Source organism: Vigna radiata, chromosome 9, assembly GCF_000741045.1.
Source record: "Vigna radiata var. radiata cultivar VC1973A chromosome 9, Vradiata_ver6, whole genome shotgun sequence".
Lineage (NCBI taxonomy): Eukaryota > Viridiplantae > Streptophyta > Magnoliopsida > Fabales > Fabaceae > Vigna > Vigna radiata.
Window position 1 is genome coordinate 11,537,863 of NC_028359.1, and position 18,411 is coordinate 11,556,273.

The 18,411-nt window shown below is 31.0% G+C and overlaps 1 protein-coding gene and 1 long non-coding RNA gene across 2 annotated transcripts; one reads left to right on the forward strand and one right to left on the reverse strand.

Moving 5' to 3' along the window:
• Positions 1–2,773: 2,773 nt before the first annotated feature.
• Positions 2,774–4,502, reverse strand: LOC111242553. Its single transcript, XR_002669726.1, has 3 exons — positions 4,485–4,502; positions 3,272–3,591; positions 2,774–2,807 (listed from the first exon to the last, which is right to left on the reverse strand). It is a non-coding gene; the product is annotated as an uncharacterized LOC111242553 (long non-coding RNA).
• A 6,355-nt stretch (positions 4,503–10,857) lies between these two features.
• LOC106772916 (metallothionein-like protein 2) lies at positions 10,858–12,107 on the forward strand. The gene is made up of 2 exons (XM_014659549.2): positions 10,858–11,009; positions 11,644–12,107. Exons 1-2 carry the CDS (start codon positions 10,948–10,950, stop codon positions 11,807–11,809), a joined length of 228 nt encoding a protein of 75 aa, XP_014515035.1. The 5' UTR covers positions 10,858–10,947; the 3' UTR covers positions 11,810–12,107.
• Positions 12,108–18,411: the final 6,304 nt, after the last annotated feature.

An 18,411-nucleotide genomic window follows, 5' to 3' on the forward strand; every position in this document is an offset into this window, starting at 1 on the left:
TCGTTTCCCAATAAGTTGTAATATCACTAGTACAAAAATCGCATACAACATCGAATGTTTTGGGGTTTTAATGGTGAATTCACAAATGACGTCATATCAAGAGACGCTAAATTGACGTCAAATTTTGTCAACATACGACGTTACCTTAACGTCGAATTTTGTCAAAATACGATGTCAATAAAAAAAATTTAATTAATTGTGATCCTTTTTTACAACTCTTCGAAACCTGAAAAGCAGAAAAACAACAAATTTCAGTTTTTGGTATTTTATAAAGCATGAACTATAGTGTAGTATCAACAACAAACAACAATAACCAACAACAAACAAGTTTAATCAAACAATAACAACAAAGAAGTTCAACCAAACAATAACATCAAATAAGTTCAACAAAAAAATCAACAAACAAGTTCAACAAATAAGTTCTTCAAAATGAAAACAAAAACTAACCTTCAAAAGGTGGGTTCATCGGAATAAAGTTTTGTCACCAGTGAGAGAGAAAGCAGAATGCACCTATGAAGGATAAAAGCACGAAAGTAATCGGTCAAAACAAACAAAAAATCATACATATAGTAGTTAATTAACATGAATTTGTATCAAATGAAAGAAAGATTACATGTGATGGTCGTCAAACTTCGTTCGAGAAAAGTTTGAAAAGAGAAGAGGGTCTCGCGCGCTAAGATAAAGTGAATGAATTTTCAATCTCCCGCTCACTTTTTTATTGAATTCACTAAGCTTTTGACGTCTAACGTTGGGGCATTCGACGTTTTATATCTTTTTATTTCGAATTACAATTCTAAACAACGTTTAATAATTGCATTTATTTACAAAAATGTCATCAGTCTTTTTAAATGTTGGTTATTCAGTAGTTGGACGTTGAATGTATGATGTAATACGTTGTTTTTACACTAGTGTATGAGCACGAACAACAATTGTCATCCATTGTATTACATAATAATTGTAGGATCCAAAAAAAATATTTTCATGAGATAAAATAGGTAATAGATAGTAATATGTATTTAAATTATTATTATTATTATATTAAAATGTTGTGATACCTTGTTTGACTAGAAGCCTTATTTTGAAGGGTGAGGCCTTGGGTTTAAGTCTTACTTATAATGTTTTGATTTAGGTTTATTTCCTTTGTTATGAGTAGTAACGTGAAGAGTAGTATTAAATTCTATAAAAATGGCAAGTAAGACAAAAAATGTGGTAACTTAAATAGTAATAGCTTCTGAATATAAGAAGGCCATGTGTTCAATTCTTACATAAGTGATTTATGTAAGTTATTTTTTGAGATTTTGTTTGAAAGCATTTTGGAACCCTAATTTGAGGGTTCAATCAGAATTAATATATATTATTTTATTTCGAATCTTTCTTATTATTGGAAATACATTTTATTGAATGGAACACTTATTCGATGAAATAAACAAATGTTTTAATTTTTATTTAGTGGTGAAAAAATATTTCGTTTAGTATCAAAGCCACGTTTTCGAAAGAGTAAACTTTGGCACCTAGGGGAGTGAGCTTGTTACACTACAAGAAAAATCAATTACATACAGTAAAAATCTGTATATAACCTCTAAAATTCATATATAAAGTGATGTTATATACGGATTACATACGAAAAAAAATCTGTATATAAAAGGGACATAGATACATTACATACGGATATATCCTTATATAATTATATATGGAAAAATATGTATGTAATTATATACGAAAAATTCGTATATAAAGTCCGTATGTAATTATATACGAAAAATCCGTATATAAAATCTGTATATAATTATATACGGAAAATCCGTATATAAAATCTGTATATAATTATATACGGACAATTCCGCATATAAAATCCGTATCTAATTAGATATGAAAAAATTCGTATATAATTGTTATTTAAAAAAAATATCAATGAATCCAAAACTGTGCTGAATAATTAAAAGTTATATATATATATATATATAATAAAAGTCAAACACAATTGTCAAATTTTCAAATACTAAAACTTGATTATCTTTTATAAATAAAATTCAAAGAAACAAATATAACTCTTTTTCTTTAACAAACTCTTAAACAATTACATTAAGAACAATTACATTAATAAATCTATTATAATGTTATCTATTCGACAACCACAATTTTAATATATAATCATAATAAACAAACTTATCAATCTGTTGGTACTATGTCAAAACCATTACAATAATAAATATCATACTAGACACTAGTAGATTTATTAGTTCAACTAAGACTGCAAAAGTATCAATTGCTTCTCTTTTGCTTCTAGAGACTCCATATACTATGAAAAGAGAAAGAGGAAGAGTATGACCTTACTTTGCTCCTCTAATGCTTCTTCTTCAGTCCCTTTTCTCTTTCGGCCATGTTCTCTTGTTGATTGAGAACAAGTTCTTAATATACCAGTATTACCTGAGCCACCGGAAGATGAAGTCACAATTGGTTCAATCATCTCTGAATTTCAACTTTCTAGACAACTAACTTATTGGAAGTTTAGATTAAATCACGCAACACTAAGAATTGGGAAGATTTTTCAAACGCAGGTCAACACATATGACAACACACTAGACCATCAGTATCAATTGATTAAGCAATTAACCATTCTGACTCAAATTAACCAATCAACAACCCATTTCATATTTTTATGCTAACACTAATATTGAATTGCACATTAAAGTAGTAAAAAGAGTGATGTGTTTATCCTTTATACTTACCACTGATATAGATTATTTCGTCCACACCCTTTCCTTTCAGATATTCTGCTCTCAATGAAGTCAGGCACGTGCTTCAAGCTATTAAAAAGTCACACATGAAGACCAAATTGTTTAAATACCACCATCTCTACTTTATGATCCAAAAAACCTTGCAATAACAACAAAGCACCCTCCAAAATTGGGGATCCACACATTCTCCAACACCCAATTCATCGTATCACTCCCACGATTTATATTTTTCTTCCTAGGAGTCATTTTTATTTTTTGCTTTGTTAACACTCGACATAGAAAAATTTTACTCAAAAGGGGAATTTTACCTTAAAACAAAAATTGGTGCAGGAAAATGAAGAGAACTTTGAGCACCCTAGTTGTAAATTATCTTGAATCAAGAAACATTAGTTCACATTTCATTCAAAATACTAAAACTTTGGGGATCAAAAAGGAGAATCTGGTATACCCACGAAGATTTTTCCAATTATTATAACTCGTATGATTCAGATATGAAGATTGGAAAGCATAAAGAGAAAAGGGGAAATGAGGACCTGCAAGTAGGAGTGAAGGCACCGGGAACACCAAAGATGATGACTTTCTTGCCAACAACAAAAGAGTGAATGGAAACATATTGGGATTTGTTTTCATCATCTAGATAAGCCAAAATGCCGCCTGGAATAACATCTCTCATAGCAAAACCCAAATACAAATTCCCAAAAACGCAAAGATCGAAGAAGAAAAGAAGAATGCTCACATCTTAGGCCGACTAGTGGAGATCTCGGCCAGAAGGTGTCGACTAAGTTGTTGACGTTGGAGAGCGCTTGAAGCTTAAGCGAGAGATGGGATTAGTTGAACATCACCAGCATCCCACCTGCGGAACTCACCAAAGTTATTTAAGGATTTAGGGAACGAGCAGATAAGAGAGTTTCAATGAAAAACTTATGGACTGAATGAATAACATTCCCAAGAGGTTGGGAACAATGGGAATAAAGAAGGTTTAGATAAATTAAACCTAAATAATGGGAACGTACGAGAAAGGAAGAAATAAGGGTTAGATACATGAAAACCTAGGTTAGACACTGTGGCAGTTGACGGTGACCTTGGCAAGCTGGGAAAGGTGCAACAATAATGAGGGACCTGGCGGCAATGGAGGTGGCACTGTAGTTAACCTTAGGAAGCTGCGATGGCAACTCCGACAAGATAATGATTGAAGAGCAAGTCCGAGAAGAGGCCTGAAGGTGCGATTTGAATTGTAACGAGGCTCCTCCGGTGAAGAAACACAGCGAAATGATGTAAATTGGGAAGAGAACTCGAGATAGAGAGTCGAATCAGTGGAGAATGAAAACAAACCCTGAGAATCCAGGAATACTCCAAAATGGAGAGGATTTGCCGCGAAGAACCCTAAAACCCTAGGTTGACGAAGGAAACCTAAAATGGATCAATTAATCAGCGTAAATGCAAGATTGATCGGTGTAAATGATGTTGATCGAAGAATCAATCGGTGGAAAGGCTTTTAATCGATAGGAAAGAGGATTTAATCGGTTGAAAATTAAGAAAGTGGTGAAAAGAGGTCAGAACCCTAACTAGAGATGTAGATCGACTAATGAATCGGTAAAATAAGTGCTCTATGGTTGCAAAGGCTATGGAAAAGGTAAATATGAAAGAAGAAGAAGATTGTGTGAAGAAAAATGGCTTGCGAATGAGGAGCTCTCAAGTGGAAAGAGGAAACTCGAGGAAGACGAAATGTGAAAAATGAGAGCAAACCTGAAAGGAAGGTCGTGTTCAAGATGAAGGAGAAAGGCCGCATGCACTGATGAAAACGAAGAAAAAGCGCGAAGGAAGGATCAAGAAGTTCACATCGAATTGAAGGAGAAGCATGAAGAGGAGTAAAGATGGGGAATAAGCTTAGAGAAGAGAGAAAAGTAAAGAAGGTTAAGGAAAGAAAGTTCGAGATAAAAGGGTTTGAGGAAAGAGACTTCTAAATAATCAATCGAAACTTAATTTTTTTTTAAAATAATAATTTTTCAAATCTGTATATAATATCAGTAGATAAAATTTGTTTTCAGTTATATACGGATTACAACAATTACATACGGATTTTATCCTTCGAAAATCTTCTCGCCATCACGCTCTAAAATTATATATGGATTTTATATACGGATTTTCGATAGATAAAAATCCGTATATAATATCCGTATATAATTTTTTTTCAAAATCCGTATATAAAATCCGTATGTAATATATGAGTTACATCCGGATTATAATCCATATATAAATATTCGTATGTATTCTTGTAGTGTTATGCTTTTGTTGTGCATCCTGTTTGTGTAGTTGTTTGTGTGCTAACTTATTTATTGTATGAAAAATGAGTGAATGTATTTTTTGATTATCAAGCCACACACTCTTTTGTGTTGCTAGATTGTACAAAAAAATCTTAGGTTAAAGGTAAGTGATCTACATTGTAAATTGGTGGTTTCTACACAAGTAGCGGGTCAGGTCTTAACTAGTTCGATTTGCGTTGGATGCGTAATCATTGTTTTAAGATACAAATTATAGTGAGTTTTTGGCCTATATTGGTAATTTAATTGACTATTGCTTGAATTTTATTTAGTGCAGTACATGCAGAACTTTTGGTGCAATGCTTGTTATTTGGTGATGGTTTTTGGGCTAATATGAGTGATAATTTAATTGACGCTGCTGGAATTTGTTTAGTGCAGTATCTTCTGAATTTGTTTAGTCCGCGTCCTTGTTCACATCAAATCTCTAATCATTGGTCGATATCTAGAAGAGAAACTCGACCGTCCTCAAAGAATATGTAAAACTGTTATTATGTTGAAAAAGGATAAAGCCTTTGATACTTCGAGGATTCGACCTCTATACTTTCTCATGTGCTCTTCTCCTCGGCCAATGCAATAGTCAGCTCTTTAACTTTGTCCTTTCCTTTCTTCTCTAAATCTAAGTAACGGTTCTTCCAGCTCTTAAGCTTTGTCACAATTCATCCTTCTCCTTTTTCACATCCTATATCTCTTTCTCCAAGGCTTCCTTGTTTGTAGTGCATTGTTATTTTAGGCTCGCTAATTCATTGGCTATTTTTACCTTCCCTTCATTCTTGATCTCTCTATTTAGGACCTTGGTGATCTTGTGATCGTATAGGAGAAAACAGTTGTGAAGAGGGTGGATATCTACAACCAACCCTTTTATTCAAAATACGTATCACGTCCACTGTGAACTCGTCAAAGGTAAACATACATGTAATTGAATGAAAAAGTTATATACACGTAAAAATCTCCTTAAGATAACCCTCTCAGCCATAGTAGACATTATTTATGGCGTTCACCCTCTAAAAGGTCACTATGTCTTCGACCTCGACACCTTCAAACATGTCTATATTATTCAACCATGACGTCAATATAGAAGAACACCTAAATTTAGATATATATATATTTAAATTTTTGGGATCCACCCACTCATACCCACCCTTGGACAACCATTTAAACTTGGCCAACTCATCTATCAACTCTTCCCTTGTTTTTATAAAAACCTCTGAACTTACGACAGAAAGCCCTCGTGAACTACCACATGAAGACTAGTTACTACTCAATTATAGGTTAACCCTAACATACATATTAAAATTACTGGAAGATATACCTAATAGGCGGTGATATATATCACCACATATATATAAAAGATCACCACATGCATACACATACATACATACATATATATATATATATATATGATCTTTTTTATGAAATTATTATGAAATTTTTTATTCTTGTTTCAAAATTATGGGGATACCACTCGGTCCCACAGTGGAGCCAAAATATTTCAGTTGAATTGGTATGACGATCGGTCATTCTTCCTTGCTTTGTTTTACGCTTCGAGAACGCAATCCACCCTGATGGATTGTTGACCTGCAGAAGACATACTAACGCTTAAGTCAGATATGTTTTATAAAGAGGTCTATATTTTATTGGATAATGATATTTAGACAACATTTTTTTTACAACATTTCAACATTGATTACATGTCAATCTGTGATTGGTCTAAAATTACTCCACAATCAATAATAATAATAATCATAAACATTATTGAGGAGTAATTTTGGACCAATCACAGATTGACACGTAATCAATGTTGAAATGTTGTCAAAAAAATATTGTCTAAATATCATTATCCATATTTTATTAGGATAGATCCAAGTTAGAAAAGGATGTCTGTACCTGGACATTAATTGTATATTTATAGGACTGACAATCAAGTTCATTAATTAACCATTAATGCAATATATTTTTAGACAATCAAACCTAATAATCAATAATTAATATCGTATATTTATAAAGCGTAAGACAATCTGACCATTAATATCTAGTAACTCTGATAGATAAATTTCATACAGTATAATATACACATACACTAGTGTGTTGAATTAAAATTAGAGATCTACACTTATTATATTACATTCATAATAGATTTACATTTCCTATGATAAGTTAAATTCTTTATGACTTATCAAACATTTGTTTTTACACCGCAAGTTATATTATAGGAACGTCTATGAATTCTAACGTCTCGTATTTTCATCTTTGTGATTCCAATATCAAATTCAATACATTATACCAAATATCATATATCAAATTAAATCATCATACATTCCACTTATACATCTCATCGTAATCAAAATTCATCCCATATCATCATTGATATATATACTTTGTGGAAATTTACATGCTAATAAATCATAATTAATTTTCCATTGCATCAATATAATATCCAAATGTAATATATTAATCACATATGAGAAAACAATGAAATATAAACCAATTTTAGCATTTAAAAACATTGGAAAACTTATTCATTTATTAGTTAACTGTACTATATTATACTAAAACTATTGATCCATTTTTACTATAACTTAAATATATTGTTTTATGATTCAGTTTTTAAAAACTGAACTTAAGAAATTTTTGGTTCAGTTAACTATTAGTTAACTGTACTGTGTTTTAAGCCCTTTCTTCTCATGCATCACTCCCTATCATCTTCCTACCACAATTCAAGAAAGACATATGTACCATTAAATCCCAATATATCATTCATTAAAACACATTAATAATATATATTTAAAATTTGAAATACTCATGTATTAAATTGAATGCGTGTAAAGTCTTATCATATATTATAATTAATAACTCTCACTTTAGTGATATAATTTTCCATGACATAATTAATTATTATTATTCTCTAATTACTTTTCTATCTATTTCTCCACTCATTAAATTTTTAAAGTCATTATTTCAAAATTATTTATTTTTAAAAGTTTTATTATTTGTACGTTAACATTCTTACACAATTTTATTGTTTCAACGTTATCTTTCATATACAGGCAAAATATTTGTTTATGTTATTTATAATAACAAAAAAGTAAACATCAGGAATAAATAAGAATAATATTAATTATATATTAATAAGTTATTAAATAAAATTTTAATTTAAATTAAATTAAATATTACTAGGTGTTAATATTTATTTTACATTTATAATAAAATTCTCATGCAATCCTCTAAAGACCAATGAAAAAGAAGAAAACAAAATAGCCTAATAAGCAAAAACTTGTATGGCTTAAGTGACTTTTTAAGTTTTTCAGAAAATAATTTTGAAAAAACGTCATTTGTTTGAACGAAAATAAAATTAAAAAAACATAGTTTTGATATTCCTTCATGAGTGGAAATCTTAAGTTTAAGTGAAAATATAAAAAATCAGTTTATAAAATTAGTGCAGTTTACAATTTAGTTAGTATAGTTTAGTTCAGTTTATATTGTAGTTTAGTACAATTTAGTATAGTTTAGTTCAGTTAGTAGTTCAGTTCAGTTTATATTGTAGTTTAGTACAATTTAGTTCAATACAGTTCAATTCAGTTTGATAAAACAAAAAATAGTTCAGTTTCTCTGAATTCTTTTACAGTTCAGTTTAAGCAAACTAATTTTTAGTTCAGTACGGTTTTTAGCAGTTCAGTTCAGTACAGTTCCATTTGTCCACCCCTATCCTTTATAATTTATAAAAATTCTCTTAACCAAAATTTAACTCACTTAACGAATTTTCTGAAATTCATCCAGTCGGATTCTAGTCACTAAACCAAAGATATTAGCACAATAAGTAAATTTTGACTCATTTAGAACATGTCAACTTGCCTAATGAATTATCATTGGATGATTTTATAAAAACCAATTTTGTTGAGTGAGAATCTAGCTTTTCTAACAACCTTACTAAGAAGTCTTCTCAAAAGTCTTAGGTTTATGACAACTAATTTCAACCCGTCGTTAATATAGTTTTTTGTAACTTTTATTTAAATTGACTTAACATGATTAATCTCTAATGATATAGTGTAGTTAAAAAATGGTATTATTAATTATGAACAGTTTCTAATAACAATTTACAATTGTTACCACTAATTAACATCACCATTTTATGTCACTTTGCATACAAGAGTAAATCGGATCAATCTGAAGGATAAGGCATCAAATTGAATCTTTGATTAATATTACGAATAAAATAAATAAATAAATAAACACTAAAAATAAAAGTAATTAAGTCAAATACGTATTACCTTATGAAAATTTTGGAACACGACTGTTTAAACTCGTATTTTTTTTATGAAAAAAGTTTTTTAACAATTTTTTTTTGATAATATTTTAATAATATATAAAAGTTTATGATTGATAAAATATGATACGTGTCCTATTATTAAAAAAAGTTATCAAAAATATCGTATTTATTTTATTATGCAGAAGATAAGAATGCGAGATTAGAGAAGGAAGAAAAATAACAATTGAAACTTTCGATATTATGAATGTCTCAGAAGAATCTAGAAATCCTCTCAATGTCACAATGAATTACGTACTTTGTCTCGTAACCATTCATTTTGCTTTTTCTTTCACACTTTGATATCCACAGTATCCATAAAAGAAAATTTAATTATCAAATTATTATTATTATTATTATTATTATTATTATTATTAATGTTATTATTATTAAAAAGTAAACCATGGAGTTACGAGTTGCGTAAAAACTACGATTTAATTATAATTTTGATCCTATACTCTACCCAATCTCCCATTTTATTTTTGTTATTATTTTCTAATTTTAGATTCTTAATTTTAGTTTACCTGCAATTTTTATCTTTTTTTTTTGTTTTTAAAAAGTCAATATTTGAATTTAATTGTATGTAACTTTATTTAGGAGTGGAGTTACCAGTGTAATAAGAGTTTTAGATTCCAAACAAATAATATTTCTAATGTAATGATTAATTTTAAATTTTTTATTTTAGTGAATTTGATATTGATATATTTGTATTATTTATAGGAATAAGAACTTTCTTAATCATTGATTGGAAAGTATGTTTAGTACACTTAATAATTTCACGATGTCTAGGAAATACGGTCTGAACACTATTTTTATTTTTATAAACTTAAATGACACAAATTATTGAAAGATAGAATTTTCTTTTTCACAAATTTAAAGAGAATAATAGGCGCATAGATTTATTAAAAAATACACTTTCATAATAATTCAGAATATTTTAAAAATTAAAAGTTAAATAAAGATAGAAAAATTAAAAATTAGAAAACTAAAATGGTGTGAAATTAATATTTGGGACAATAGTGCTTAAAATTAAGTATTGAGAAGTCAATTTTAAATCTAACTCAATATGATTAAATCGATTTATAAAGTACTGTTTGAATCTCACTTATATATTATAATTTAATCTTATCTTCAATTGATATAGAACTTTCAACAAATCTTTTTCACTTATAAATATCAATACTTAAGAGTATAAATTAAATGATCCAAAAATATCCGACAACAGATAAAATAAAAATATTTTAAAAAAAAATATCGCTATGATAAACAATGACCATTACCACACTTTTAATAAAACCAACCTCAGTTTATGGTGATACGTATTCTTCCAAGAGCATGAAATGTTATTATCGTTGTCGCACACCACAGAAATTGAAAAAGAATAGAGCGAAAACGACGTCGACATGGGAAAAGTCGTAGCATAGGTGTGCCCCCAATACAGATTGAGACACGTGGACGTTCGAGATTTCACACACTCTGAGCGACTCCTTATAAATTGGGATCAGGCTTCGTTTAAACCCATTGGAGTGAGTTTAGTAAACAGCCAATAACCTTTTCTTTGTTCTACATCACTTCTTCCATTTTGAGAATGTCTAGCTGTGGCAGCAAGTGTGGATGCGGAAGTAGCTGCAGCTGTGGCAGCAACTGCGGGTATATAATCACTTTTTTGTTCTAATATGTTTGATTATCTCTTAAAATTAATTTTTAAACCGCGTTTCAGTATGAAATTGTTCTGCAATACGTGAATTCTTATCTGTTAGGGTTTTTCCTTAAACCAGCTTTTTGTTTTTCTTCTTTACGGAATGTGTTGATTGGTTTCTGGATACTCGTTTTACTGAGTTGTGTCGATATTGATACTTGATTACTTTCTGTGCTCAGTTTTCTACGCGATTGGAATTGCTGTTTTAATCCAGAGATTAGTTTAGCTCTGTTTCTTTGATCTCAATTTTTTTGTTGGAAACTTTTGTTTATATGATCTCAATTTTTTTGTTGGAAACTTTTGTTTATATTTTGGTTCGACTTTATATATACGCATCTCTTTCAGAATCGTTTCTTTGATCTCAATTTTATAAGATAGAGTTACCTTTCAAGTTTCTTTTGTGTAAAAAAAAGATCTGAGTATAATTGTTACATATTTTTGTACCAAATTCTTCGATAAATTGTCTGTTTTCTCTGTTTTCTGCACGGATTTTCTTACTCCGAAAAATGATACTTTCTCATTTATTTTCACACATGTTTTCAGGAACCTAATTCGTTGATTTTTTTTTTTTTTTTTTTTTTACAGTTGCAGCAAGTACTCGTTTGACATGACCGAGAAGACAAGCACAGAGACTCTAGTTTTGGGCGTTGGACCTGTGAAGCCCCAATTGGAAGGTGGTGAAGTTGCAGCTGAGGACAGTGGCTGCAAGTGCGGATCAAACTGCACTTGCGACCCATGCAACTGCAAATGAGGTGAAGATATATAAAGCTTGAAGCAGATATAGCTGCAATATATATATATATATGTACGAAAAGTACACACCTAATGATAATAATAAGTTTGTGTTGTGTTCAATCAACTTGATTTGAAGTTTCATAATAAAGTGGGCATGGCTGGCCTTATTGGAAGTTCAAATGCTCTTGGATTTGTTGTGGGTGTTATAAGCTATGGTCACTTTGTGTTTGTTCTGGCTTATATAAATTATGTAGTTTGAATCATCAATCTCTATGTGCTTATAAATGGAATACTATTAATGTTGATCTGTAATAGACTAACCACACGCTTTCATTATATATCATTCTGATGTAAGTCACCTCACTTTTCTTTAATTGCTACCTCATTTGCTTGTGATAAGATTACAAATTTGAAAAGAAAAATATTATTCGATATATCTAAATTTTTCCACTCATTTTGATATTATTTTTCTTTATTTTTTACTTTCTTTTTTTTTAAATATAAAAATTTATATTTTTATGTTGAATGTAAAAATATATTATAATATCATTCTTTGAAAATCAATTGGGGGACATAAAAAAGAGTAAAGTCAAAACCTAAAAACGAAGCTTTCTTGTTTCCTTTCTGGTATATGTACTTCTTTTCTCATTCCTCATTCTTCTCCGGTTGATATCGTTACAAGAGATTTTACTACCTATTTGAATGAAGAATTTTATGATTTTTAAGATATTTTACTATATTAAATTTAAATTGATATTCTTTTAAATTATTTTATTGTAAGTAATTTAAATTTATTAACTTTTAACTATTTTATTTGTATAAGGTATTTTAATTACTATGTAATATGGAAAGAAAATTAAAACATTCAATGATTATTAATAGTTTAAAAATATTAACATTAATAATTTTCTTAATCGATTTTAATTAATATAATTTATTGCTGATGAATAAATGAACAAAGTTGTCGAATACATTTTATAGAAAAAGTTTGATGAACACCTATTGAGTTTTTAACTCCTATATCACACCTACTGAAAACAAAATTATTATTCTTATTTCTCTAGGAGATTTATTTTAAATTATTTTATATTTTAAAATAATATTATTTAATAGGTGTGGGATAGAGGTTGAATGAAAATTTGGATGTTAGTCTCTCATCACCCTTCAATGAATAAAGACTAAAATGAAATTTTAAATTGAGTAAAAATTAATGGAAAGTACTTAAACAAGTTAAATAATAAAAATAAATAAATATGAATTGATAAAAGAATAATACGAATATCAAAAGAATAATAGATAAATGAGACATTTTCTATTATTAAAGGAGAAAATGATTGAAATGATAAAAAGAGTTATTAGAAATTGATTTCCCGTATTTCATTTTTCCTAAACTAAAAACTGTAACATGTCAGCTAAAACTACAAAAATAAAAAATAAATAATAAATAATATGTATTATTGATAGAGTTGTCAAAACGGATAATTCGGTCTGACCCGATTCGACTCGACTTACCATGGGTTGGTTATTTAGTGAGTCAACCCAACCCGGCTCATTTATTAGCGAGCCGAAAAAATTTGAACCCGACGCGATCCACCATGGGTTGGTGGGTTAAACGAGTTGGCTCATTGGCTCACTTAACTTTTTTTTTACCATCTTCTTCTGAGGTTTTTTATAACATGTTACTTTGATCGATCAAATTGAAAGAGTAATAATTGGACCAATTGATATAAAAGAAAATGAAACAAAAGAACTATATTGTTATGCTATCAAGCATAAAATTTTGCCAATTTAGTTTAATGAGACATACACAACCGTTTGACCAAGAAATTACATATAGTCATTAACAAAAATATATAGCGCAAGATAAAACTGTCATGATTATAGATAGGTCTAAAAACAAGATAAAAAACAAATGATATATTCCTGAATTAACCAATCTATAATATTATTCATCTATTAAATTAGAGTCCTGAATGGGTAATTAATTTAATTAATTTGATTTCAATAAAAAAATATCATTGCTCACACATTTTTGTGTGTGTGTGTTCATAATTCAGAAGCTGAATTATATCAAGGACAACATGAACCCCAGAGAGCAATGCAAGGATGTTGTCAACAAAAGTGACGAGGTTTTAGATGAGAGAAAAGTAGAGGAAGAGAAAAAAGAAAAGAGAGAGGATGAGAGAAAAATAGAGAGAGAAGAAGAAGAAAGCTTGAGTGAAAAAGAGAAAGAAGAAGAGAGTGAGAGAGAAGAAAAGAAAGAAAGAGAGGAAGAAGATGAGAGAAAAAGTAGAGAGAGAAGAAGAAGAAAGCTTGAGTGAAAAAGAGAAAGAAGAAGAGAGTGAGAGAGAAGAAAAGAAAGAAAGAGAGGAAGAAGATGAGAGAAAAAGTAGAGAGAGAAGAAGAAGAAGAACGGTTGAGTGAAAAAACGAACGATGCAAAGGAGGAGGAAGAAAAAGAAGATAGAAAAAGTGAGGTTGAGAAAAAAGTAAAGGCGAAGAATGTGGAGGAAGAGAGAAAAGAAAAAGAAGAGGTTGAGAGAGAAAAGAAAAAAATTGAGAAAAGTCCTTTATGCCTTAAGGAGTGTCCCAAGGAGAAAAGAGAGAGGGAAGAAAAGAAAAAGAGGGAGGGGAAGGATGAAAGCAAAAAGAAATAATCATATGAAAAATCCCTTCCTCACTCAAAGAAACATCACATGAAGAAGAAAGAAAAACAGTTTAAGTGATTCATGGGAGTCTTCAAGAAATTGGAGATTAAACTTCTTGTGATTAGAACACAGCAGCAAGCTCCTGGTTATATTAAATTCCTGAAGAAATTCAACAAAAAGAAAAAAAATGCCCAGAAAAAGGAAACAATTGAGGCACCAGGTAGCTGCATGTGATCAAGCGTCTACTGAAGGACACTATTGATTAAGCTTATTGGGTCAAGCTAGTGACGTTAAAGAAGCGCTTGCTGTGAGGCAACCCAGTTGGGTGAAGCTAGTGACGTTAAAGAAGCGCTTGTTGGAAGGCAACTCAGTTCCTGAATTTTTTTTTTTATTTTGTTTTATTTTTTTTTCTTTTTTTCTTTTTTTTTCTTTTCTTTCTATTTTATTTTTTCTTTTTAATTTATTATTTGTGTGATTTTGATTTGAGTTTGTTTTTGTGTGTTTGAGTTCTTTTTTTAGGTTATATGCTACTTCTGATGGCAGTAATGACAATATCTACTGATGGACGCTTCTACAACATCTAGTGATGGATGTTGCTATGGAAGAGGACGATGACTAAACATCTACTGATGGATGTTAGGTGATTAGGCATCTACTGATGATTGCCAATGAAGATGAGAAAGATTGGTGTCTACTAAGGGATACCAATGAAGATAAGAAACATTAGCATCCACTGATGGATGTTATGTTTACTGATGGATGTTACTAACAACATCTACTGATGGATGCTATGATGATGGAGACTGGGTTAAGCTAGTGACGTTAAAGAAGCGCTTGCTGGGAGGCAACCCAGTTTTCTGAACTTTTCCTTTTAAATTTTATTCTTGTTTTTTATTTTATTTTATTTTAGTTTTATTGTGCTCTGCTTAAATGAATTGAACTACTTTGATTCAAATGTGCTATTTTGCGTGATAAGTTTTGCTCTGTGAGATTCTGGTGATGATGTGATAATATACAAGTGATGGCTCACAATGTATGAAATACGTGCTTGAGATAAAGTTTGATTGAGATACTGAGCAGGGTGTTTTTTTGAATTCTAGGACTTGTGAGTTTACCTGTGTGTTGATTGATGTTAAGATGATGCATGATGTGATAATATACAAGTGATGGCTCACAATGTATGAAACACGTGCTTGAGATAAAGTTTGATTGAGATACTGAGCAGGGTGTTTTTCTGAATTCTGGGACTTGTGAGTTTACCCGTGTGAGTTTTGGGCTTCAGAGTTGTTTGTAAATAATTGCTAATACTTTGGAAGCATGAATAATTTTGCCCAAATTTTTTGTGATTGAACTACTTGATTACAAGTTCCATATGATTAAGGTCATCTTTTGTTATCCCTTATTCTTTTAGCCTTCACATGATTTTTTCCCACTGAAAAGAGAACAATTTGTTCTAACCTTTGAACCTTGAACCTTATGCATGTTTTGAAAAACCTTTTTGAAAATCTTTACATTGAGTTAAGTTGAGAACATTTGATAAGGTACGGATAAAGGTTCATGTCTGGGGTTGCCAGGTAACAACCCACTTCTCTAGGCAGTGAGCAATAAAAAGAAAAAACAAGTGAAAAGCAAAGGCAAAAAGAAAAGAAAAGAAAAGAAAAATCAAGAGAAAAGAAAAGCTCAGTGCAAGGGAAAGCTGGGAAAAAGAAAGAGAGTTGTTCTTGAATGATAAATTCATATATGTCTCTCTTAACTTAAGGAATTTTGCTGACCAGAAAAATCAATTTCCTTCTTAGCCCAGCCAAGTTACAAGCCATGAAAAGCCCTTGTGATAAAAACTTGCTTATGAGTATGTTTGATTATGATTAAATATGAAAGGCAAAATTAATTTGTGTGACATTGTGATAGCAGAGTGAAACACCTCACTATACACCTTTGAGTTAAGTGAAACACTTTTGAGTGCTTGAGTGATATACTTTTGAGTGCTTGAGTGAAACACTTTCCTTTGTGAGGAGTGGTTCTTTGAATTTCTGATTGCATCTTTGCCTAGTTGATTGATCATTCTTAAGGATAACATCTATTGAAAATGTATGAGCATCACATTGACTTTGATTGAATTAAGGCATCTGCACATCTTGACTGAGATCTTTATGCTGAATTGATAAAAGTAATTTCTTATCTTGAAGGAAATAGTTTTTGAAAAAGGTTGAGTCATTGTAGTGATTATTCTGAAGAACTGAGTAACATTCTGTTTGCTTGAGGACAAGCAAAGTTCTAAGTTTCGGGTTGTGATAACAGTTTAAAACACCGCTATTTGTGATATGATTTTGATACTAAAAGCACCCTTTTTCACTTAGAAACTTGCTTGGACTCATGCTTTTTCATTAAGTTGTATGAATAAGAGAGTTGAGGTTGATTTCAATGGATTTATGACTAATTCCCTTTGTTTTGACAAAGATTGAGGTAATACTGGAAGCAGAGATGAAAAGCCAAGAAGATGGAGCTCAGAAGGGATTAAAAAGGCACCAAAAGGAGGGAAAACACAAAGCCCGAGCGTCCAAAACCAAAGCTTAGGCGAAGAAAATCGACGTCCACCGCCCGGGTGGTGCCCTTGGCCGCCCGGGAAGCGGGGCCTCGAAGCTTGGGCGTCCAACTCAAAGCCTGGGCCTTACACGAGGTGTCCAGATTGCCCGGGCGTCCTCCTGGACCGCCTAGGCATCGACTTTCGTGGATCGGGCCCTATTTTTGCTCTGTTTCGATTCTTTGGGATCGGACCCTATTTTGGCATGCCTTTGACACTATTTAAAGGACCTTGGGGCTCTAGGTTTTGTATCCTTGGCAGAGAAGAGCATAGCAATACACTCTTTTTCCAATTCTTAGGCTTTCATTCTCATTCTTTCTACCATTGTTTATAGAGTTCCCCTATGTCTATGGGGAACTAATTTCTATTTGTTGTTGGGGGATGATGTAGCCTTGTAAACTCTCATGTATTTGAATTGATTCTTAAATTTCATATGCTTTTCCATTAATTGTTAGAGTAATTCATCTCCTTCTATGCTTGCTTTTGTTTAACTTATTCATTAGCATGATTTATGAATTGCATGAGTGCTAGGAGGTTCCTTACAATTCAGGTTCTTTTTAAATTACTCCTAACGCTTATATTCTTAAGGGATGAGGGTATGAGTCTTGGTCGTCTTAATCTCTTGTTCTTCACATCTTATTACCAGGAATGCTAGGAATTGTATGAAGTAGTAATTTGGGACAGGCTTATTCACCGAGAGATTGGGTTTAGGTAATTTAGTGAGAGACGTTGGCATTAATGCATAAAGAAGAATTCTTATATACATGAGAGGAAACTTGGTGAAATCTAACCTCAACATCATATCCATCTCATAGCAATCAACATTCGTTCATCTCTATGATCCTTTGTCATTGATCAATTGCATTATATTTAATTTTATGTGTTTTGCATTCAAACCCAATGATCTCTTTTTATTTTATTTAAGTCTTAATTAATCTTGATATCAAACAACTGTTCAGCGTCGAGAGTCCTCTAGGATACGATACTTGGTCTTACCATTTTATATTACTTGTGCGACTCGGTACACTTGTCGATTTACCCCAACAGAAATCATGGTCGATCAACTGGAAGAAGTTATCACTATCGAGGAAGTCTCTCTAATGAAAGGGGAGCATCTACTCTACCTTCACTAATGGACAAAAGAATCAAAATTTATGTGGAACACTGGATTGATCTCAAAGAAGTGAGAATCCATGACTACGACATACTGTGTGACACACATCTTTGCGGGATTCACCATTTCTTTGAATGTGATTCTCCTATCCTACCAGAAATTATTTCGAAAATATGGAACGAGAAGTAACTATGAACATCGAGACCATGACCAAGGCTATCGAGTGTCTTAGAGTGGACAACTGCTTCTATGATAATTAGGACTTAAGCAAAGTTG